This window comes from Ambystoma mexicanum, chromosome 5q (genome assembly GCF_040938575.1).
Source record: "Ambystoma mexicanum isolate Mex_15411 chromosome 5q, UKY_AmexF1_1, whole genome shotgun sequence".
In the NCBI taxonomy this organism is placed as follows: domain Eukaryota; kingdom Metazoa; phylum Chordata; class Amphibia; order Caudata; family Ambystomatidae; genus Ambystoma; species Ambystoma mexicanum.
The window spans coordinates 913,327,961-913,353,746 of NC_090933.1; the positions used below are offsets into that span (position 1 = coordinate 913,327,961).

General features: G+C 46.5%; 1 protein-coding gene across 1 annotated transcript in view; it reads right to left on the reverse strand.

Annotated features, from left to right (window-relative positions):
* STK3 (serine/threonine kinase 3) overlaps window positions 1-25,786 on the reverse strand; it is a 1,834,661-nt gene that overhangs the window by 1,555,854 nt on the left and 253,021 nt on the right. Inside the window, exon 3 of the mRNA XM_069621418.1 lies at window positions 5,151-5,279. Coding sequence (XP_069477519.1) covers window positions 5,151-5,279 — 129 coding nt within the window. The remainder of the gene's footprint in view (window positions 1-5,150; window positions 5,280-25,786) is intronic.

Below are 25,786 nucleotides of genomic sequence, written 5' to 3' on the forward strand. Positions count from 1 at the left end.
ATCGAGGAGCCACTGCCGGATCCCTTGGAGGCACCCTGTCTGCCCTCGGCGCTCCGAAAGGACGGCCGTCATTGTTGGAGCACTCCCAGTGCCCAGGCAGTCTCCGCGTCTGTCTTGATAGTCTGAAGTGACTCATCAACCGCCTTTCCAAACAGGTTGTTCCCGTCGAAGGGGATGTCCAAAACTTTGGCTTGTACGTCCTGGCGGAAATCCGTCGCCTTGAGCCATCCTCGTCTCAGGCAAACGCTGTTGCCCAACTGACGGAAACCGGTGTCGGCGATGTCCGTTGCCACCGTGATGGCGTGGCCTGAAGCAATCTCACCTTCCTGTAAGATTTCAAGGGCCTCAGCCCTTTTGGCATCCGGAAGGAAGTCCAATAGAGAGGCGATTTTGAACCACAACTCCCTGTCGTAGCGGGCTACGATAGCCAGGGCGTTGGCCGCCTTGATAGTTATCGCTGCGGATGAGATGACCCATCGTCCCATCGTGTCCAGCTTCCTGCCCTCGCCGTCCGGCGGGGAAGTTGATGTCGAGGCCGATGCCCCCCCCCAGCTTTCTTCTTTGCCGCTGCCGAGACGACCGAATCCGGGGTAGGTTATGCCCGAAGGCACAAGGGGGCAGCGTCAGGGACCCGGTACTTCTTCTCGTACCGGTCCCTCTTTGCAGGCGCCCTGGCAGGGTTCTTGAAGAGGGAGAGCCCCTCATCCCAGATGTCATCCAGAAGTGGTACGGCGAGGACCGTCTTCCTTTTAGCCTTGCGCCGTTGGTAAAGGAACCCTTCCTTTTTCTTCTCTTCGGGGCAGAGCTGGAAGAGCTCGGATGGAAATCATGGCATGGAAGGATCCAATCTCGTTGGGCGGGGACGCCCGAGCAGGGGTTGACGGGGGACACGTCCCATCGTCGCCTCCGTCGTCATCTGTACCTGTCGTAGCCGTGTCCATGCCTGTATCATCCCCGTGGGTAGTTGACCAGGGGAAAGGCAGAGCGGGCCGCAGAGGTGGGAGAGGTGGCGGAGGATGCGGCGTCCTCTTCTTATGCGGTGGACTTTCCAACGGTCCCGGCTCCGGTTCCCCCGTAGGGTCTGGCTCAGGTACCTCCGTCGGGGTGAGGGGAAACCTTGTCCTTATCTCCGAGCATAAGGACTGAATTGCTGACAAAATGGCCGCCGAAGTGTCCTGCGGCACCGGAAACGACGGGCACGAGGGCTCTTGAGGAACCTCGTCGGCGACATTGTCGCTCTCGTCGTCGCCCTCGTCGGGATCCCTCCCAATGGGCTGGGCCTCCTCCACGACTTTGATGAGCTCTTCTTCAGAGGTTGTGTCCGTATCCACAATGGCCACCTACCCCTCCCCCTCCTTTTCCAACAGGGACTTTGTGGGGGTCTTCTCGATGGGCCAGAAAGACGACTCCCTCCGCGGTTGCAGGGAGACTCTGGATCCTGAGGTCGCCTCCACTGGCGTAGACTCCACAGGCTGAGCCAGGGCCACTGCGACATCCTCAATCGAGGTCTTAGCAGGGTGAATTAAGGCTCCAGGGCAGGTCCTGAACAGTTTCCCGTGCGTCGAGCTTCCTTTCTCCTGGGCCATGTCCGGGGTAGGACTCGGAACTTCTGGAAACCTCCAAAAGCGTAACTCGATGAAATCTTCACCCTTGAGGGGCGTAGAAAAATCGGATGTAGAAACGGTGGAGCTTGAGGCTCTTTTTAACCGAAAAATGAGAAAAATCTCCTGAAAACGCACGTGAATCCATGCCAGACCCCATGCTGGAGAAAGTGGGGAATGCTGCGTCTCATCTGGTGGAGCCATCAGATTCCCCCGGAGCTATCTCCTCCGACTGTGATCCTCCCTCATAAACCCACACCCAAGGTCAGGATCAGGTAACAGCTGGCCATCCCCATGGGAGGAGGCTACCACCGAGGAATCTGTGATGACTCCACTGGATTCATCACAAACCGGAGTGTAGCTCCATTCCTCATACACAATTGAATTGGCTGCCAAAATCAGATGGGAAGCAGTGCAGTGTGATCTGGAAATATTATATTACAACGCTTCCATCTACTATGACTTTAATAATGCAGAGCCCTGACTTCATGCCAATATTTAAGGAGGATAGGTTCAGGTTCAATCACCTGGTGACAAGTGGTTGGATAAGGCAACTATACCTGGACCAAGTCCCACTGACCTTTGAGACATGCAAAGCCAAATTCTGGATGGTGGCAAACAACCAATATTGCAACAGAAACTTCTTTGCACAGGATTAGGTAGCACAGGCTGAAAAAAGGAGGGTGAAAACCCCTTAGTCTTGAAACCTTAACCTCGAAGGTCTAAAAACATTGTTATTTATTTATAACAACTTTTCAGGCTTGAGTCTATTATTCAATTTTGCCCTATTCAAGCACCAATATTTTTAGGGGTGGATTCTTCACTTTATTAATAAAATAAAAGTTAGCAAAGTCAATAAAGCAAGGTTATTCCAAGGGTGTGGTCTCCTGTACAGACGAAGCCTACAAAGCCCTCAGTCTGGCCCATTTGACAGCGAACACGGATATATGGGAGTTTGAGAACGGAACTTGCAACTGGACGTTTCTGAGAATTTCCAGGAACGTTTTTGGGATAGGGTAGCAAAGTAATCTTGCAGTTGGAGTTAGGTGCGAGTAAAGTTTGCATAATATTTGTTCATGGTCGACCTTACCCATGTAGGATTAGGACTAACTTACTCATAACGCCAAAATAAATGGCAGGGAAGGTCCTCGCAAACAGTTGATATGATGCACATTTGGTGGTTGTGCTCTGAGCCCACATTTAATATCTATAGAGGCTGATGCTGATAAAGTCGATTGTTGGTGTGCATCTCCCATAGGACCACCCGTTGATTCTGCTGGAGGAATGTGGACTGAAGTCTAACTTCAATTGGTTAGAAAGCAATCTCATTGCTCACTTTGTTGTGGTGGCCCATTTTACTTTATAGCACTGCTGGAGTCGCCTGTAATACTGTCAACATCTTGTTCCATAGCTGTTGCATACTGCAGTCATGAAGAAAATCCTAGTGTCGCTGACTAATGGAAAGAGTAAATGATTATGTCCATTCTCTCCCCCTCAATGGATTGGGTTGTGGGCAATAAAGCCATGGACTAACTTCCCTTTGCCTTCAGTTGATTGGTCTAGATTGACCCTTTAATAAGTCTTCACAACTGTGGAAAAAGTACCCATAACCCCAGAAGAACAAACAGTGCATTACCTACTAAAGCACAGTTTTCAGCAACCTTTTGACCCCATAAAGCGTAAAAGGATGGTATGCTTACTTTTACACTTCAGCACATTGTGCTGCCGTTCCGAGGCATAGGAGGGCTGCAAAGCGAAGAAGAGCACTTTGTTTTATACCAGCATGAGATTTTCATGCAGGTGTAATACGAATGGATTTCAATGGAATATGGCTCGTATAAGCATCTGCTTATAAGCAGGTGGATTCCAGTGGGATCCACTAAAAAAAGCGTATTTGCAGGCAGTGTTTTAATTCTCCCAAAGCGGAGAGTAAAAGTGAAGAATAAAGGCAATTTCCCCTTCCTTAACTCTTCACTTTTACACTCTGTTTTGGGAGTGTTTAAAATTGCATACAGTGGACCAGGTATGTGTAAGCGTTGGTGGTGTCATGCATGCATTACCATTTTGAACAAAATGCTTGCGACAGAGAATAACTGACAAAATCCGAGATGATTGACCGGGTTAATATCACCTGACCTTTCCCAGTCATGTAATGGGAGCTAGAAAGCAGAGCATATTGGGAAAAGGGTCCACGCTAAAATGTGCAGAGTGCATAAAAAAATAAAATAAATGGTAGAAAAGCTCACCACCAATCAGTGCTCAAGCTGAGGGATATAAATCATGCAGGATTGCTGAATGAAAGTGAGACGATGGCCTCATTACACGGTAGGCGGTAACCATGGCGCTATTAGCGCCATGGTTGCCGCCGGTATTTTACCGTGTCCGCCTTGGTGGATGGCGGAATTACCGCCCTACTCCAAGGTGAGCGGGGGTGGTAATTCCCCATTCACCAAGGCACTTCCCCATTCCCATTTTTGCCCCCATAGGGCATAATGGGAATGGGGAAGGCGCTAATTACGGTACCGCAAATTGCGGTAACGTAATTAGCACCAAGGTCCCTTTGCGGCACCCTAGGTCCCGCAAAGGGAACTCTTAGTAAGGCGGTAAGGGTTTACCAGTACCGGTGCTCTTACCGGTACCGGTAAACCCTTACCGCCTACCGTGTAATGAGGCCCGATGTCTGGAGCTGAAAGAGGAAGCACTGAGTTGCTGTACACCAAGAGGCTGATGGAGACAGGATCTAACACCAAGTTCCTGGCTGCCATGCGTGGGTTCCGATACCGGAAGAAGCTCGTGAGAACTCTGATGAAGTATCTAGAGCCGGAGGGTGGTGCTGAGAACCCCGAAAGATGTCCAGAGCCTGGGAGAAGTCCTAATAAGTATGTGAACCAAGGAGAGACTTTACAAAGGGAAAATCTTGTTCCATGTTTTAGCTTTTACTTTGCTGTGTTAAATTAGGGTGAAGAATCTTGTGGAAAGAAATGTTGCTGGGAAATTGCATTGCTGTTTCTTGAAGCCAGCGAACTCAGAGGAATGCTATTTCTCGAGTGAAAACGCCTGGTATGTAGCCAACTGCAGTAGTTAGTCACTGCATTCTGGCTGGCTGAGAAGAAGTCAATATGGACATGCGCCAACAAAAAACACTTTGAGACAAAATAAGTGTTATTTTGTTATTTATTTTCCAGCATACTTTTTATTGCAAGATTGTTTAATAACATGTCGTACCTATGTACAGCAAGTACAAATGTTTACGTTTTTAGGAAGCTTGTCAAGTCAATGCTTTTCTAAAAATCACAAAAAATATCCAGAAGGCCAGTAATTCAACACGATTTCCTGCAGAATGAATGGTTGGGTCTGTTGAAACCTGTGGAAAAAACATTAGTGACACTGAAAGACATACTGTACAATAAATCATCAGGTGCTGTGTTGCACATCTGCCCCAATAAAATGCATGCACTATACGACGGAAGACCGGCATGACCATAACGACGTGATCTGTGTGTAGGATGGATGATCGAGACGGTCAATAAAAACGTGTGATTTGCATACCTGTCACACTGCTGCATTATAGAGATTTCTTTAATGATTTCCTGGAGGTCCGATTCAACAGGAACTTGTTTAATTGCTACCACTTGGCCAGATTCCTTATGTATGGCTTTAAACACACTGCCATAGGACCTGAAAAGAACAGAGTGACATCACATTAATGTACTACCTCATGCCGATTGCATTTATTTTAAAAAACCAAAAAAAACGAGAAAGCGAAATAATACCTTGCGTACCTCCAAGAATTGCAAACGAAACTCACTGTCAGAGAAGTGAACATGATTCCAAAAAAAAGCAAGACACAAAATACTCTCTCTAGGCAGCTCATTGTTTTGGATTGTCTTGGGTGATAATAACATGTACAGAAATAGCCTGAATCTTTCCTAGGATATTGGTTCTCTGAGGTTACATAATCTTTCCTAGAATTAGTGTAATGGTGCAGAAGGGCACACATGTATGTCTAGGAGCACTGTCAATAAATAGATTTCCTAAAGTGACATCCTCTTTATTCAGCGACAAGCTATCCCAACCAATGTGAAAGAGGTAGAGCAAGGTCTAGGAGAATCTGAATCAGCATTAAGGTCATGCTTCATCATTCACTCCTATGCCTTGATCTTTAGAGCAGAGCGTCTGCTTAACAGCTTCTAGTTGTGGGTCTACTTTGGGCTGTGTATTCTTTTTCGTGTACCGAGTACTGCCAACTTTTATTATTTATTCATATTGGTGTATGTGGAGTGCTACAGATCATCTTTCTTTGTCTTGTCCAAGGCAAAATGGCACTGCTGCGAAACGAAATAAAACACGACAATAACATGACACGAAGTATCATTACATGCTAATACAAGAAAAAGTCCATTATTTTCAAAAAATGAAAGGGGGTTGATAATAAAGCTACATGATCATAACTCGCATAAAAACAAAAAATGGCCTTATGTAGCACAATTGAAATGTGGATTTCAGGCCAAGATATATCTGAGAGCCCAACATTGGACTTTCTATCACAGCACGCACAAAACGGAAAGTGGCCCTTCCTAACAAAGTGTGCATGTGTGTGTGTGTATATTTCATGTTAACGTTTACAGAAAAGATGCATGAGAACAAGACACATCATAACAGAACAGTGTCGTATAACATCCTGCAACATGCCCACACATCTCAAAGTGCACCCCTTCCAGATTTTTAGCCATGTTCCTCGGCGGGTGGGCGGCAACAGCAAGGCCGAAGAAACAACCCTTGAAACACCTGCCCCATTCCACTCAGACACAGACTGTGCTTGGGTTTCACCTGTGATGTGCTAAGCTCCGCCTACAGGAGAACATTTGGGGGGCCTAGTTTTCTCTGCCAAACAAAGCAAGCTGACAAATGGGGCAAGTCGAATCATTTTAAAATAGTGGCTCTGAGAAAATTGAATTATTTGTATGATTTGGTATATTCCATAGCGCACTACCACGTTGCCTTAAAATGTGCTTCAGAGTTCTTGGAGCTCCTGCTGCAAAGTCTAGGGAAAACAGATAGTTCAGAGGGCTGCATCAAACAGGAAAGAAATAAGTGCACCAGATAGACTGTGCCCAGCCAGACGTCAGGAGCCTGACATAGGCCCGAAGGAGAGTGGATGCAATTGGACACCATTTCTGTGAACTGACTACCCGAGTGCCCCGAGAACATTTTAATGTGATGGCACTTAAAGAAATATTATGTTATGTTACTCATCATTTATACTGTGTCAGTCACCACTGTAGTGGTGTTACAGCACTGAGGCGTGTCCCAAGGATGGTGTGTCCTGCCCTCATTGGGGACCACAGACCATAGTCTGTGGAATAGTGGAAAAAGGAATAAGGAGATAAGAGGTGAAGGGGTGCACATTTTGGGCAAACAAGGGAGAGTTTCACATATACAGGGGGAGATGAAAGAAAGGAACAAGAGTTTGCCTTTGCGTGAATGTGCGTGCATCATTGAAGAGAGATCAGGGAATAAAGATGATCAGGAAAAAGGGATCACTCATAGCGCTCCTGAGAGCAATCATACTTTAAAGTACTGCAATTGTTCAGTCAATGGCTGAATGATTAATAATGGATTATGGTGTGCTCCAATGTATACTTGATGTATCAAGGCTGGATTGTCCATTAGGTGTTACCGCCTCTCGCCAGTCCCTAGACAGAAAAAGAATCTGGGATTGGCCAGCCATCTTTCAGAAGTGCCAGAACCTCGAGTGGATTCTCACAGGGCCGGCAAGCAGGAGCAGCAATTGTGAATCCTAACAAAGTCAGGTGAAAGAAGCCTCCGAAATGCTTACGAATCCTGACTAACGATTTCAAAGCGTGTTAATCCTTCTGTAGATTCTCTGAATAATATTACATATTGCAGACTTGAGACTTCCAAGCTTGCCTTTTCGGTCCTGCATTTTTACCGTTGCAGCATATTGCAATGTCCTCCTTCCCCCTTCCAGTGGAGCTGAAGTATCGTGCAACAAACAACTTTCATGTACTAGAATCTAACGGCCTACTTTGACTGGTCACAACATACATGTCGATTCAAGAACTGTGCATTGTAACGTGAAACTGCTCGGTCTAGCTCTTCCGACACATGAAAAGGTACATTTTTGGCAAAGTTGTTATTTTGCCCTTGCTGCCATTTCTTGATTACAAAGTATTTTTTGGCTGAGCTGCAACATGCAGAATCCTCTAAGAGGTCATGACCTCACTGTGTTGAAATATTTTTTATCAGCACTCCCCATTTCAATTCAAAGGTGGATAATGCACTATCAACAAACTAGCTTGGAAGATTGCCTCTGCCAACCAAGTGCTGGTAGAGACAAACCATCTACAGGGCCAAACGTACACTCTACTTGCCCAGGAAGTACTTTCGAGAATAGAAATAACACGAATACTGACAAATAAAAGGATAGTAGAAAGTCCAAAAAGCAGGGACACTTCTGAGGAACGAAGAAACTGGGGGGGGAGGAGTAAAAACATCTCCACATCTTATAAAGGTCCCATTAACACTCCAATGTTACAGATGTGGCGAGTGAGAACACGTATTGAGGCTAACCCCACAAGCAGGTGAACCAATGGACATTGGAGCCAAGAGCTTGTTAGACAAATAATGAGACTCTGCGTACCAAAAGGACATACACAAACCTAAGCAGTAATTTGAATCAGCCTGTCCAATCATCAAATGAACAGAGGAAAAAGATACCAGGATCAATAACTCTGAAGAAAAGGCCTCTAATAAGCGACCTGGAAACTATAAAACTCCCCCAAATTTCCTATAAATTACAGGCCCTATTTGACTGCGGATGTAAAGTGTAGTCACACCGACCTTCCATCATGAGATTATTAAGGGGACCTCAGTTGATGTCACCTGTTTACATAGCCACCACCACCCACATAACCATATCCTAGGCAGGCGTGGTGCTGGAAGTACAAGAAGATGGAATCTCCCAGAACCCTGGGGACTGATTTTGCATTATCTAAAAATCTGCTAAATTCCTGAGGAAAAACAGAACGAGACAACATAAAATAATTTCTCTGGCAGGAAACAATCACAATAGAGTCTACTAAATCATGGTGTGATACACAGGCATGTTATAATCAATGGCTAATGTAATACACAACCCGAGTTCAAGAAATGCAGAAAAAGAGGAAGAACACAGAAAGAAATGAAGCCAACTGTTTCCCACAGAGAAAGAAACATATACCTAAAAGACACATTAACAAGAAGAGGGATGACGGGGTGTCCAAAAGGAATCCTACACGTTGCAGCCTCGGGTGGTGGCATGTGGTGAATTTCCAAAAATGACATCGGAGGAAACAAAAGGTTGTGCTGTGGGCACATGTGGATAGCGAGTGGCAGAACGGTACCACGGGATGGAAGATCATGAACCGGGGTGCAGGGTAGGGTGAGGTGCAACACCGTGTTGATGCTTCAGCTGTGTTCACTTGGCCATCAGTCTGACTCCCGGAAGCAGAGCCTACTAGAATGCCAATATGGGAGAGTGAGGTAAGGGGCAAAAACAGAGGAAAACAATGCAACCAAGGTAGGTTTTAAAATGACCACCGATAATGTGACTAAACAAACACTGTGGGTAAAACGCCTGAAACCAATAGGAATTCCAAATACCTGATGGTATAAGGGCGCTCCAATTCTATTAAAGACCCAGAGGCATTAACTTTCTTTACTTAAACATTCACTGATCTACGGACAATTTTACTTTAATTTCTTTTTAATTTTAGTTTATTTTGGTTCCTTGTGTTCTGGATTGCCCAGCAGGAAGGTGCCTGGCTTCTTCTCTGCCTTGCAGGGTCTTGTGCCTGGCTATGTGCGGCTTTCCCTGCATTACACTCAGCAGGAGTCTTTCTCCACTGTTCATTGACAGTGGGAGGGCCCTGGCTATTGTGTTACCATGTGTTTAAGGATGCCCTGGCCCAGAAGCGCAGCGGACGAGCGCAGCAGGAACAGGCCTTGCATGCACAAGGCAAGCCCGTCTGTGCTCGTCCGTGCTGTGTAGCAGCACCAGACTCATGGTATATTGGATGCCCCTGTAATGGGGGAACCTGTGACTACATCTTGTGAGCAGTTACTTCATCTTGCCCCTGCCGACACAGCATGGCCGTTTGGTTTCTCTTCATCCTCCGCAGCTAGTAAGATGTTTGCTCCCGCCGATAGTCTTCTATATTTATTATTGAACGCTCATTCCATGGTCATGCACTCACTAGCATCCTACGATTTACTCTGGGACTACTCACCTGATGTTGCTTGCATTACAGAGACCTGGCTATGCTACCATTCTGGTCCTGCTGTAGCACAGGCAATCCCAGCAAACTACAGCATTATTCGCCCGAACCGTGTGGCTTCCCAACCTGGTGGTGCAATTGCCCTGGTCCACAAATCGACTGATTGCTAGCATAGTGCCTTTTGATCACAAGATTAAGATGAAGCATTGTTAGTCTGCCTTTCTGTTAAGGCTTTGGTTACCTGTTATGTCCTAATTGTTTATCGCCCTCCACGTTATGACTCAACCTTTTGTGATGCTTTCTGTGAACTTGCTGCTTAACTTCAGCTTAAATACCCTACATTGTTCATAGTTGACTATTTTAATCTTAAATCTAGTAGTAGTAAGGATCAATATGCTGCACATTTCCTTTCTGCACTGATGGACTTTGGTCTCCATCAGCTTGTCACTATTCCCACTCATCAACTGGGTAATACGCTTGATTTAATTTTTTCTTTACAAGCATTAGTCACCGTTTCCCCAGCATTGCAGGTAGACTGGTCAGATCACTTTTTAATTCTCTTTTCTATGGACCTTCATATCGATTCTGTACCTCTCAAGCCCAAATGTGTAAACAAATCTGGCATCCTGTTGCCACTGCTGATGTGGCAGATGAGGTGAAAAAAGGCTGCGCTGCTTTGCAGTCCGTTAATCTGTGTTCACTTATTCAAGTGCTGTCTGCTACGGCCGATTGCCTGGCACCCACTGAGCTGTGTAAACAATGGGGTCGCCCATCAGAGACTTGGTCTGACGAGGAACTGAAGTGTGAGGCTCAAACATAGGCAAATTGAGTGAAAGTAGAGGAAATCATACTGTCAGTCTGATTGTATGTTGGTACATCAAGCTAATGAGTCAGATCACAAAGCTATCCTGGCAACTAAATGCAGGTTCTATACTGGAAAAGTGAAATCTGCCATTAATCAACACAGGGAATTGTTTGAGTTTACACACTCCTTAACCTCTCCTCAGACTACCAAGATAGGGATTACTCCGTCCCATGATTTCTGTGATTCTTACGCGATAAAATTGTGCAATCTGGCTTAAAGATGGGTAAGTACGACTGTCTTTTCTGCTCATGATCCAGCTTGTTCTTGGTCTTTTTTCCTCCATTTCCTCCTGAGGATATAGTGTCAGCTACTCTTAAGCTGAAATCAGCATCTCCTCTTGATTGGATTACTCTGGCGATCTTTAGAAACATCATGTCAGCTGTTGTACTTTGGGTAGCTCAGGCAATTAACCATTCTTGCCAGTCGGGCTCTATTCCTCTGGATTTAAAACACTCATTGGTGATCCCTCTTCTGAAAAAACCCTCACTTGATTGTTCTGTTTTTGCTAACTTTCGCCCTATATTTCTACTACCTTTTCTTATGAAATTATTAGAGGCTTTAATTGAAACCTCTCATTTCTTTGACCCCTCTCATTCCGTTTACGCCCTTGCCGTGGCACCAAGAGTGTGCTGGTCTCTGTTGTAGATGACATAGCCCGGCTCTCGGATCAGTGGGCCCTGATATTGTTAGATCTGTCAGCTGCCTTTGATACCATCGATTAGTACCTCCTGCTTGATCACTTGGCCAGGGTGGGTCTAGCCGGTCAGGTGCTACTTAAGTTTAAATCTGATCTATCTGATCGTGCTCAATCTGTCTCCCTTTCCACTCATCGTTCTTCGTCTGTACCTTTAAGCTGTGGGGCCCCCCAGGACTCTGCCTTATCCCCACTCTATTCAATGTGTACAACCAGCAACTTGTCAAGCTGGTCTACTCACATGGCCTGCGCTGTTATTCTTATGCTGACAACACTCAGATCCTCATGCAGCTTGATCTTTCTCAACGCAATCCCGCGGATCAGCTGACGAGGTGCCTCGTGGCCGAGGGTTGCTGGATGAGCAACAATTGGCTGAAATTGAATGGGGACAAGACTGAGGTCTTGGTGGTTGGCCCTCCTCAGTCACCTCTTTCTGGCCCCCTTCTTTCTGGCCCTCTTCTCTTGGTCCCTTCCCTGCACCGGTTCCTCTAAGCTCTTCGCTCCTTTGTCGCTTGAAGCTCAGGTAGCCTCTGTCTGCTAATCTGGATACTTTAAACTCAGGGTGCTGTGCAAGGTGTTGGGTTTCATACTGTTTCGATTCCAGGCCACTGTTGTTGCATCCTTAGTACCAAGTGTGGCAGACTATTGCAATTACCCCTTTTTCGCACAGCTTCTATTTCTGCTACGCCATCTTCAGGTTTTGCAAAATGAAGGGGCCAGAAGAGTAGTTCAGATTCCTCTCTCTATGCATATTTCCCCTGTTCTGTATCAGCTGCATTGGCTTCCCATCATTCAAAGGGTTCAGTTCAAATCCTTGGGCATAGTTCATCTGGCCTTATACAGGACAGGGGCTGAGGCTCTCCAGCTTAAATTCTGCCCTTATGTGCCAAATCATCCTCTTAGCTCACAGGAGTCTTACACCAATGTTAGGGGTGTCACGGTATTAGTTTTATGACGGTACGATAAACTTCTTGCCAAATGACGGTATATCATGGTTATCGCGGTATAGCAGGTGAAGTTAACTAATCTTAACAAATATTTTCTAAAAGGTCATAAATTGTCAGATTTATCATCACAAACAAAACCAGGCACCCAGGGCCAGAATTGGGCTTTTCAACATACTTTCCACTCAAATGCCACCCCTTGCTTCCACCAAACACACGTGTGAAGAGGAGGAGAGGATTGTGGGGGGAGCCCTGCTGCGACTGGCAAAGCAAACTGAATAGCTTTTCTTAAGTGGTCATTTAGGCTTTTAGCTCCCCCATTGGCTACTGGTGAAGATGAACATGTTGCCATCTTGATAACCTGCATGCCACAGATCAATGGATGCTGATGGTAGTATACGCTTGTGCGCATACGCGCACACGCTCTCTTTACTTTACAGCCTTTAGTTTACTTGCGGGGCAAAAGGTGTTCAGTAATCACGGACATGTTACCCTTTGGTATGGCAGCAGGGAATACCCACAGAGCCGAGTGAATTTCACAGTGTGACTTATTATATGTAAACTCAATGATGGAACCAGGGAAATCCCCCATTGTCATATGTTTAGCAAACAATATCCATTATAAATATATAAATCTCAAAGCCGCCATCCCAAAGTAAACCCTTTTCCTTCTTGGCACTGTATTTATTCTTCTTATTGCTAACATATTGATTTTATGTCAGGCATGTGTGGTTTATGGAATGGCATTAAAAACTGCTCCAACTGAAACTACTTGGCAGACGGCACATCCAACAGTGCAAGACCAAGACTGTGCAGCACTTGCTTACTGCAGCCTTTCCAAATCAGATTGAAAAGCACACTTAACGGTATAAACGGTATACCGGTATAAACAATGTGACGGTTATTATTGTTCAATTAAGTGGTTCACGGTATACAGTTATACCGTTACATCCCTATACACCATTCAAGTTCCTCGCATGAGATGGACATGTGTAGGTGGCTGTGCTTTTTCTGTTGCTTCGGCTAAGTTATGGAACTCGCTGCCCTTCACCACTTTTCCTTTCAGCGATTATTGAAGACTCTTCCTTTTAGGCAAGCCAAGATGCCAATTACTGTCTTGTTTAAACCGTTCTCTGATGGATTAGCACCAAGATTCCTTTGGGAGTATGTTGCACTTTATAAATTAATTTAACAGAACACACTAATAAGTGACGGTAATTCCTATGCTACGTCAAAACCTGGAGCAGAGTATCATGATGGCAGCTAGTTCATAGTTTCATAGCTCACTTACTATGAAAACTGAAATCTATGAACCAGGCTGCTCTCAGTAAATCCTTCAGCTGAACAACCAAAAACCTTGGAGGCCATCGTCCCTCTGGCAGAATGGGTGTCAAAGGAGCCCATGTCAATGCTGGCTTCTTCCATAATCCACCTGATCCAGTAGAGAGTAAGATCCGAAACCAGCCCATGAGCCTCTCGTATTCTTTAATGCAATGAATAAAACACTTGGGAACTCCTTGGAATGGCACGATACAAGATTGCAGTGAGATAAGTCTAAGTACAATGGGTAAGAAACACCTGGAAACTTTGACGTCGGAGCGCTGAGACACTCAAAGAAGATCAACCACAACAACAATGCAGGCTTACTAGACAAAGCTTTAGTAGAAAGTTAGTAGTTTTCCCCACCAGCCATTAATGCTGACATCTCAACATCTTAAACTTCACACCCTTCAAGAGGTGACCACACAGCGGGTGCTCCCCCACATGTCGACCATCCAGTAGGTCATGACATGCCAAAATGGCAGAACTGTACACTTCAGTTGACTTGAAGGCATTACACCTTGATCCATCAAATCCACTAGGAGTTAACCACAGCTATCACACACCAGATACACCATATGACTCATGTTTTCTTGTAGCTCTTCACAGGAGCCCAAGTGTGTCCTTCATGAGAGACCTAACTGAAGACGATAGTACGGGGAGCAGCCGGCATGCCATGAAACCATCCAAGTGACCAGTTACAGAGTCCTGCACAGTATTATTGGATGTCTCTCCCATGAGGGATTTGACCATAGATTCCTGCTCTGCAGGGAAGTGGTATTGGAAAAACCTAGAAGAATCATAGCCCAACCTGGCCCGTACAAAGAGTCAGGAGAACTGGTGGCAAGTTCTCCCCCATAACATTCACCTAACATACGCAAGAACACGCGTTATGCTGAATGGAGAGAAGGCATAATCTATCCCCCAGATCCCAGGGAGTGAAGAAAGCATCTGCAGCCAATTTGGGGCAACTGGGTGTGGAGCCTTTTGGCAAAGAGGCCCAAGTGGAAAGAGCCCCAGGTGTCCTGTTATACCCTGAGCACATCGGGATCCAGCCTCCAGTCACTATGATCCACTAGGTTACATGAGTGCCAGTCTGTCACTACATTGAGACCTGATAGGAATTCTGCTGTAAACGTTAGGCGCTGCAGTAGGAAAAGGTGGCAGAAGTATTTTGCCAACTTTGCCAACAACGTTTACCTTGTGTCTCCTATGTGATTAATATACTGCACTTCTAAATGTTGTCCATTTCGAGGAGTGTACAGGCATCCTCTATGTCTTTACTCAGAGATTTGATCGCAAAGACCCAGCTAGTAGCGCCAGACAGTTGATATGGATATACAGTTCGGCAACGGGCCATTTTTCCTCCATTGTGGCATAGCTGCAGGGAATGCCGCAGCTTGACTTGCTTGCGTCCAACTCCATAACCAAGTATGTGGCTGACACAAAGATGGCACAGCCGTTTCTCATGCCTTGATGCAGTCCTGTAACCAGAACACCTCCATGAGCGCTACCTGGCCCAGGACAACTAGATTTTTGACAGCCCTTAGCGTGGATGTCGAATCATCAAACCCTGGATGGCCCCATTGTGCAAGGCTCCAGAAAGCATTGAATGAATAGATGAGGCCAGCAGGACAACTACCCAGGCCAGCATCTTGGAGGTATCAATGTGTTTGCTTACAAGGATGTGCAATTCTCTTTCCAGATTATGTACTTTCCTTCTCAGGAGTTGTAAAGTGGCTAAAGACTTGTGTTTGGATGCCCAAAACACCAGGAATTAGGAAGAGAGGCAGTCCAACTGCTTCCAGTTCATTAAAAAAAGCCCAGGGTCTGTAAACTCCCACAACAACATCCGCACACGACTGAACACCATCTATGTCCTGTGACATGGGAATTATGTCATCTAGGTATATAATCAATCTCACCTCCTGTTCACAGACTACTGCCGCTATAGGTCTTATCAGTTTAGTGAAGCACAATGGTGGCGACACCGGACCAAACTGCATGCTTCTCAACTCTCAAATAATCTTTTTTTTGCCTTTGGCTATTGAACAAGCCTTAAGCAACACACAATAAAATCATTACATATCATAATTAAAATCACATTACACTAATAAAATGTATCAATACATTTTCACAATTCATGTATATCAGAACATCCTGACACAACTTGCAACTTGTTATCAAATATCCACACCCCAACAAGAACCCAATGAGCTGCCTGTGATGGTGAAAAATAGGCACAGTTAGGTATGCATTCAGCAGCTTTAGTGTGCAAGCAAGCTGTCCCTATGCAAACTTTACCTAACAAGGTTTATATCTTCCATCTTAAAGTGGCAGTAGGTCACTAAAACACTGAAATTGATCAAATTAATTACCAGCCGTCCCCTGCAAGTGAACCAAGATAACATTTCTCGGAAACCAATGTGATGCAGAGTTGTTCATACAAAGGGAATCTTGCGCGTTAAGTCTGTCACTTCTTTGTCCAGGAGTTCCTGCCTTGAGAAGTGAATGGGAATTGGTATCTCAACTGCACAGGGTGTGCCAAAAATATATAGGTGAAAACTGTGTACTGTCACCAACACTCAGGCAATTTCCATCTCTCAAATGCCAGTTGTGCATGCATTCGGCTGTACGACCGCCTACTGGGGACACCCATTTCTGGCAATGGCCATGTCAGTAACCGCTGTGGAAGAGACGCAAATCCCTGAAAAAGTTGTCCCCTTCATTGGGGCTTATATAGGTATTGGCGTAGCGACCAGACCAACAATGCCTGCTGTATCCAGACTTGTAAAAAACGAAAGAGAGGAGCACTCTCCAGATTGATGCGTAGGCCTTGAGTGCTCCCTAGTTTGATGCTTAGGCCTTGTCCAAGGCTGTATAGGTATTGGGAAATTTCTAAATACTTTTGTGAGCGGATCTCCAGAGAGGTAGTTCAAACTTCCTGGGCCGGCTTCGGAATCTGCCAGCTCACTAATGTTGAATCTATCTTACCTAGGATCAGACGTGTCTGCTCTGTGAATACAGTGCAAATACGTCAAACTAAAAGGCAACCGACTCTGTGCCCAGCCGACTACGGCATGTGGGCCCACCAAAGCACCAGTGCACACAGCCTGTTTTTCAAAGTCTATTAAAGGCTCATGCGAACAGTCGAAATGTGGCTGAGGACCCTGGTCAAAGAGATATTTTGTTACTGTAGATTACAGGAGCCAGACAGCCTGCACTGGACTACAATTGCATCTGCCTTGGCTTGTACTGGTTTCAAGCAATCGCAAACAGTGTGAAGTACCATCTGGTCCACAGAGTTATCCAGGACCCTCTTGAAATTGACAGCAATGTAAAGATATTCCAGGGGCTGCTCAGAACAGTAATCATTTTACATTTGGTCAACAAGGAGTTCACCATCATATTCCTTGCAGTCCAGATCCTCTTCCCCCTTACATTTGGACTGTTCTTCCGGTAGACCTGGAATAATCGGTACCTTACGGGACTGTGCTCTGTGTTAGGATCCTGAGACCTCTGAGTTTTAGTTGCCTGTTGCAGGGAAAGCAGAGCTAAATAAAATAGTAGATTCACTTCACTGGAGCTGTGGTATATATGAAAATCACCACCAGTTAAGATATGAATCATAGACCCCAACATGAGGGTCAGGCTGGTCTGCGTCCCACAATGCCTGCAAGCTGTTCATACAGAATAGAAGCCTGGTAGCAAGTGAAGGGATAAGACAGTCAGAAAGCACACTGCCTTGCAAACCTGTCACCGGGATCAGAGATATCCTCGTCAGAGAACGTTGATTCCGATTCTCCACCCTCCCCTAGCTCCTCACCTTCTTCTTTCCTTTCCGTACCCTTCTCTCCTTTTCTTCTTGGTCGCTCCTTTTTTTGTGTAGATAAGGACGGCCACGGAAGGAAGCCACCGTGCCACCCGAAAAGGGTGCCCGGGGCCCCCCTCCGGGAACGCCAAAAGGAGAAAAAGCCCTAAGGCACAAAAAACCCCTGAGCGATCCCTGAGATACTCAGGATATGAGTAATGGGTAGTCTTGAGATGGGGCCGGGCAGAAGAGATGGTCAGCGGTGATATTCTGGAGGAGCTCCGGAGGAAGGCAGTCCAAACGGTAAAGGGTTTTCTCTGGGTGATACCAAGTTCAAGGAAAGGGCACCAGGAGAAATCGGCAGTCCAATAGCAGGCCAGGATCCGGTACACAGGGAAGCAACAGAAGGTGTCCAAGCGGTAGAGTAGACAATCCGAAAATAACAGGCCAGGGTCCGGTACACAGGGAATCCAGCAGGAAGATCACAGGAAGCAGAGGAGGAGACGGGTACAGGAAGACAGAACGGAGAAAAGGTAAGGAGCACAGCGTGAAGGAAAGATGGGACAGGGGTGGGCTAGAAGACTGGAAGGAGAGCAAGGGGGATAAGAGGTACGGATAAAACAGTGGGGAAAAAACTCAGAGCAATGAGGAGCAGGCAAGCAAGAGAGGAGGAACGGGACCCGATAGGGATTGGGGACCGACAGAGAAAATATACAAGCGTGAAAGCTGCGAAAAGCACAGATTGGACAGCACTCTCGGAAAACAAAACCGGAAGCGTTGCAACGCGTCCGCGATCCGGAAGCGGAAGGCTTTGAGCTTCCGAGTCGCGTCAGCGCGCAAACACTAGAACGGTGCTGAAGGAGAACGTGACGGGTGAGCGGAGCGTGCAACGGCTAGTATCTGCGCCGCCAGCGGCTCCACAGGCTCCACCCGCCTCGTGGCATGACAGTATGCTCCCTCCTAATGGCCCCTCCCCCTGGTTTACCTGGATGAAAATAATTGAATTTGCGCAGCAGGGAAGGGGCTGTAATATGGGAGATGGGTTCCCAGGAGTTCTCTGAGGATGGGAAGCCTTTCCACTGTACCAAATATTCCAATTTGCCTCTGCGGTACCTGGAGTCGCAAATCTGAGCTACCTCATATTCCTCCTGAGTGGAAGCCAAAGGAATAGTGACTCTCAGCTTGACGAGTCCAGGTGTCGACATGAAAGTCTTTTAGCTGTGATGAATGGAAGACTAGATGGACCCGGTTAAGGCTGGTTGGAAGTTTGAGACGCAAGGCCACAGGGTTGATCTTTTGTATTATCTTGAAGGGTCCTAAGAATTTAGGAGAAAGCTTGGACGGATGGGCCCATCGAGGGAGGTATCTCGTGGAAAGCATTATTCGAGATCCCACTTCCCAGCCAGGGACAGGTTGGTGGTGTTTATTGGCTTGAGACCTGTAACGCTCTTGAGCTGCCCTAAGGCTTTCCCCTGCCTTCTTATGTATTTCTCTAAGGAGAGTGAGGGAGGAATCTACAGATGGCTCGTTGGTAGAGAGACAGGAGATAGGAAGAATAGACCGAGGATGGTAACCATAGGTACAGAAAAATGGACTGAACCCTAGAGCAGAATGTAGAGAATTATTGTAGGAGAATTCAGCCAAAGCCAATAACGAGCACCAATTGTCCTGCTGGGAGTTGGCAAAGCACCTCAGGTATTGTTCAAGAGTTCCATTTAGCCGCTCAGTTTGTCCATTGGACTGTGGGTGAAAACCCGAAGTGAGGGCTCTTTCAATACCCAGCCGCTCACAGAGGGCTTTCCAAAAGCGGGATGTGTATTGAGTGCCCCTGTCAGAGATGATTTTAGAGGGCATTCAGTGCAATCTGAAGATATCTTGGAGGAACACTTCAGCCTTTTTGGCGGCTGTAGGGACTCCGGGCAAAGGGGAAAAGTGAGCCACTTTGGAATATGAATCTACTACCACCATAATACATGTGCATCCCTGAGAAATGAGCAGATCAACTATGAAATCAGTTGAAACAGAGCTCCAAGGGCCTTCAGGAACTGCACATGGTTCAAGTAATCCGATCGGTCTTTGGCGGGAAGACTTGCTTCGAAGACACAATACAAGACTGGACATAACGATCCCCGTCCTCCCTCATTCTTGGCCAGTAAAAGTGTTGTTGAAGATACTCAAGGGTGCCCGTTCTGCCTCGATAGCCTGCAAGTTTAGAGTCATGACAACAGCTCAAGGCCTTCTTGCAAAAGGCGGGGGTGGGTAAGTAGAGTCTGCCCTTTACCAAGTAGCGACCATCTCTTATTTCATACGCCAGATCTTTAGGATGTCTCTCAACCTCAAAACGCCCTCCCGAATCTTCCTTTACCTGTCTGAGAAACGTGGAAACCACTCCGATATACTTGGGTTGAGGGAACATACGTTCAGGAGGAGAGTCTGAATCCAGTGAATAATCACAATGACTGAAAGAGAATCTGCCAGCACATTCAATCTCCCGGGGATGTAAGTGATGTGGAAATCAAATTGGGCGAAGAAATGAGCCCATCGGGCCTGTCTGGTGTTATAACACTCGAATTGCTTCAGGACCTGCAGGTTCTTATGGTCGGTCCGGATGGTAAATGGATGTCTACCTCCCTGAAGGAGATGACGGCATTCCACACAAGCAGATTTCATGGATAATAATTCACGTTCGATTACAGAGTCGTTTCTTTGACTGTCGTTAAGAGTCTTCGAGAAATATGCGACTGGATGCTCTACTCCCTGAATTTCTTGGAGTAGGACAGCTCCTATGGCTGCTGAAGAGGCGTCGGTTTCAAGGACGAAGGGCAGATCTTGATCAGGCTGTAGTAAGATGGGTGCTGTACAAAATGCATTCTTAAGGTCTCTAAAGCTATCTTCGGCCTCAGCAGACCATCTGAATGGGTTTGAGGACTTCTTGAGAAGTGAAGTGATGGGTAAGATCTTCTGAGAAAAATTTTAAATGAACCTCCGATAAAAGTTAGCCAAACCCAAGAACCTTTGGATTTCTTTTACCGAAGAGGGTGAAGGCCATTCTAGTATAGAAGACACTTTGTTGGGATCCATTGAAATACCCTGGTTAGACAGGATAAACCCCAGATAGGGGATAGACGAAGCCCAAAACACGCATTTAGCGAGTTTGACCGATAAATGGTTGTCTCTAAGTCTTCGGAAAACCTCCTTGACATGGCCTTCGTGTTCTTAAGGACTGTTGGAGTATACTAGGATATCGTCGAGATATACTAGAGTGGTTTGACATAACAGATCGGAAAACAGTCTGTCCATAAAACATTGAAAAACTGAAGGTGCATTCACCAACCCGAACGGCATCACTTGATACTCAAGAGTCCGAACGGAGTCCGGAAGGCAGTCTTCCATTCTTCTCCTTTCTGAATGCGGAGTAGGTGGTAGGCGTTTCTCAAATCAAGTTTGTTAAAAATCTTGGCTCCGTGGACAGCTTGTAAGATTTCTGTTATCAAAGGCATAGGATATCGATCCTTCACAGTGACCTTATTTAGGCCTCTATAGTCAATGCATGGCCTTAATTCCTTCTTGGTAATAAAAAACATGGAAGCCCCTGCAGGAGACTTTGAAGGCCTTATGAGCCCATTGGCCATGTTGCTGTCTAGATATTCTCTGAGATATTGTTTCTCCTCTAATGATAATGGAAACATTCTGCAGAATGGTACCAGAGCTCCCGGAGTTAATTCAATGCTACAATCCTCAGGACGGTGTGGACGTAGCTCGATGTGTTTCTTCTCTGTAACTACCTCCGTAAACTCCTTTAGGTAATGGGGCAAGCAATGGACGGTCTTAGTCTCACAGCTGTTAGTAGTCTTGACAGTTTCAAATTTTGGTTCGGGTAAACACTCAGATTTGCAATAGGTGGACTGAAAATTCAGTAAGTTTCTTGACCAGTCAATATTGGGGTTGTGCTTGCGTAGCCAGCATATTCCCAGGATGATGGGAAAGTGCACGGCTTTGATTATGTCAAAAACTATCCTTTCTGAATGTTGTTGTATAGACATGGTAAGTTCTTCTGTGGTGTGGGTGATCAAGCCAGAGCTCAAATGGTTCACCGTCCACCCCTTCTACCTTCTTGTCTTCTTTTTTGGCAATTCTTTTGACACCCTTTTGTTCAGCCCAGTGGGCATCTATGAAATTGCCGGCTGCCCCACAATCCAGTAGAGCCAAGGTAGTCACTTCAGATGACTCTAATTTAAGAGTACCCGTGAGAACCATCAAACGGGAGTCCTCTGAGACTTCCGACGAGGAGACAGATAGGGGAGCATAAGGACTCGGACCAGCCCCTCGGTAGTGAGTCCCAACACTTACCGAGGGCGAGCGTTTCCAGACCTCCTGGGTGGAACATCCGGGCAGTCCCGTAACACATGTGTGGATGCCCCGCAATACATGCACAGGCCGCCATCCCTGCGCCGTTTGCGCTCCTCTGGTGTGAGCGGGGCTCGAGTCGTTCCAATTTGCATTGGCTCTTCCTTGGTGGTTCGTGGGAAGGGTACGGACGTAGCCGAGTGAGTTTCTGAGAGAGGGGGTACATTTATCTTGGTTCTTTTCTTTTCCATGCGTCGTTCCGTCATGCGGAAGTCAATTCGGAGGGTAGCCGTCAGGAGTCCAGCAAAGGATACAGGTCTTTCAATCCAGGCTAGCTCATCCTTTAAGTCTTCTCTCAGACCTCGCTGGAAAATGGCATACTGAGCCTGCTCCTGCCAACCGGCTTCGGCTGCCACCTGTTTAAAGGCGGTAATGTAAGTCAGCAGATCTGAATTTCCCTGACGGATATCAAGAAGATCTTCTGATGCCAAGAAAGTGCTTTCTGTATGCAGAAAGGTCCGCTGAATCAAAGCTTTGAACGCATCATAGTCCTGCAGGACTGGGTCCGTCAGGTTCACAAGCGGGGTGGCCCATGCAAGGGCGTTACCTGTCATATGAGTGATCATAAACCCCACCTTGGCATGGTCCGAGGCAAAGGTTTGGGGGCGAAATGAGAAGCGTAAATTGCAGGCATCCAAGAACTCTGACCCTTTTTGGAGAGCCATCAAACTTGCCCGACACAAGAGGAAGCGGTGGTAAGTCAGTCGAGGGTCGTTCTCTCTCAGTAATCCTTTGCTGTAGGGCGGCATTAGCGGCCTTTAGATTCTGCATCTCCACGTTTAGACTCTGGACTGCTGCTACAAGTTCTTGTACTTGCTGCAACGTAGCCATCGTGATCTCACTCTTTTGGCGTTTCAAACTGTCACCGGGATCAGAGATATCCTCGTCAGAGAACGTTGATTCCGATTCTCCACCCTCCCCTAGCTCCTCACCTTCTTCTTTCCTTTCCGTACCCTTCTCTCCTTTTCTTCTTGGGTCGCTCCTTTTTTTTGTGTAGATAAGGACGGCCACGGAAGGAAGCCACCGTGCCACCCGAAAAGGGGGCCCGGGGCCCCCCTCCGGGAACACCAAAAGGAGAAAAAGCCCTAAGGCACAAAAAACCCCTGAGCGACCCCTGAGATACTCAGGATATGAGTAATGGGTAGTCTTGTGATGGGGCCGGGCAGAAGAGATGGTCAGCGGTGATATTCTGGAGGAGCTCCGGAGGAAGGCAGTCCAAACGGTAAAGGGTTTTCTCTGGGTGATACCAAGTTCAAGGAAAGGGCACCAGGAGAAATCGGCAGTTCAATAGCAGGCCAGGATCCGGTACACAGGGAAGCAACAGAAGAAGGTGTCGAAGCGGTAGAGTAGACAATCCGAAAATAACAGGCCGGGGTCCGGTACACAGGGAATCCAGCAGGAAGATCACAGGAAGCAGAGGGGGGAGACGGGTACAGGAAGACAGAACGGAGAAAAGGTAAGGAGCACAGCGTGAAGGAAAGATGGGACAGGGGTGAGCTAGAAGACTGGAAGGAGAGCAAGGGGGATAAGAGGTACGGATAAAACAGGGGGGGAAAAACTCTGAGCAATGAGGAGCAGGCAAGCAAGAGAGGAGGAACGGGACCCGATAGGGATCGGGGACCGACAGAGAAAATATACGAGCGTGAAGGCTGCGAAAAGCACAGAGCGGACAGCACTCTCGGAAAACGAAACCAAAGCGTTGGAACGCGTCCGCGATCCGGAAGCGGGAGGCTTTGAGCTTCCGAGTCGCGTCAGCGCGCAAACACTAGAACGGTGCTGAAGGAGAACGTGACGGGTGAGCGGAGTGTGCAACGGCTAGTATCTGCTCCGCCAGCGGCTCCACAGGCTCCACCTTCCTCGCGGCATGACAAAACCATGCAGTCGCTCATGTGAACACTCCAAGGGATACCCGGAGGAGTCACCTATTCACAGTGGCAACCATGGCCAATCACTACCAGTAATGCCATGCTAACCCACCCACCCCCCCACCCACACATCTATGCTCCTGCTGCAGAAACAAAGCTTGCAGTGGGGGTTGGGAGCCAACACAAGTAAATCAACAGATGGAGTTGAAGAGGTCAGGCAGCCGCTGCTAACGCAAACAGCATTCTGGGGAATATAGAGAGAGGAAGAAGCGGTGTGGGAGCGGTGCTGCTGCAAACACAAGGCAAAGCACTACTCCTGTAAAGCGCGTGAATGGCAAACCAGAAATACCCAATTCCTAAAGCATTATGGCATTATACTAGCAACTATCAGGTTGCATAACTTAAGGCATAACAACATAACTGGCAACAGAAAGGCATAATCAAAAACACGATCTTTCCAAAGTGCTACTTATCTGCTAAAAGGGCAGCAACGGAAAAGGATGAGCAAGAAGCAGGGATTACGGTTGTACGGTTGGTCCAAAGGGGATAGGGCAGTCAAGGTGATGTGTGCAAAATGTTTACGCTATTAAAGTACACAGATGTGTGTGGGTGTTTTACTTACCGTTGTAAGCACAATTCTCTCCACTGGCATAGACTGACAAACCTGCAAAGGTAGAGTCAAACACACCACCAAATTGGCAGCACAAACACAACTATTCAAAGGCAGGCCCATCACTCCAAGGCAGAAGATGAGCAGTAACTTCCAGGACCTCACATTTTGGGAAAGCTAAACCTGAGGAGTCACTGACACTGAACTATAGGAGCCAAACACATGGAGACAAATAAAGACCAGCAGCCTTCCATGTTGTGGCAGCATAAAGCATAAAGCCAAGAGACCGGAAACGTCTCTGAAATGCTTGGGATTGCTAACAGAGCCACAGAGATTGCTGCCAACGCTGTAAAGAAATCTGAACGTTGACAATCCTCTGAGAGACAGCCAATCCTTTGAAAGAGTACAAAGGTTGCGATAAGCCTCAGAGAACATAACCATGACATGAAGCACACAGTGCTGACAAGCCTATTAAAGACTGTCAATTCTAACATGGGTAGCATAGGCTGGTATCTGAAGCTGATCCGTATCCTCTGGGAAACGAACATTTTTTCAAACCACAAAGGAAGTGAAACCTTTTGGAAACATCCTAGTATACTTTTCTTATTGCCATCAATGTGTCAGACTACAATGCAGCACTCTGCTTCATGCAAATCTACATATAAGAACATCATCAAATAACAGGCGTATTGTCAAAAATCTGCCCCCTGGATGTCACTATGGGTTTGCGGGAAGCCCCATATTCATACCAGCAACAACCATGTATCACAGCATGACAGGTAAATATTTGCAATGTGAAAATATTTTAAAATCCTAGAAAACTGTTAAAAACATTTTCAGACGAAGTTTAGTTTAAGTTAAAAAATAAATGTTAACTGCTTTAGAAAATCCATTTAAAAGCAGATAGTGATTAAATGTCTTTTCATCGGAAAAGGAAGGAATACGTTTATAAACACAACATGTATTGTTTTTCTTCACATTGGTTATATTTTAGGGTGGACTTTTAAAAACATGCTGAAATTTTTGAATTCATAACTTGTCATACATTTCAGATGCAGAGGATTGTGGAATTTGGAAAGAGATTTCCATCTCATTCAAGTTTTTCGCTCATGGTCTGTCATGACCTGCATCCAGCATACTTGGAATAGGTGGAGATGGGTCCATTGTGCGGAGCCTTCTGCGGTATGGGCTCTTTCCAGCATGGCGACGGGTGTGCCATGCAATGCTCTAGACTCTGCTGTGCCGCAAGCTGGCGTCATGCAACTCGCCTCCTGAATAATGAAGTCGGGGAAACCAGTGTGTCCCAACTCTTCCAGCATTGACGCTCCACGAGTTTGCATCTAGGCTTCTAAACGCTAGCGTTTCGGTTTGCTATCCTTATTTCTGTCTC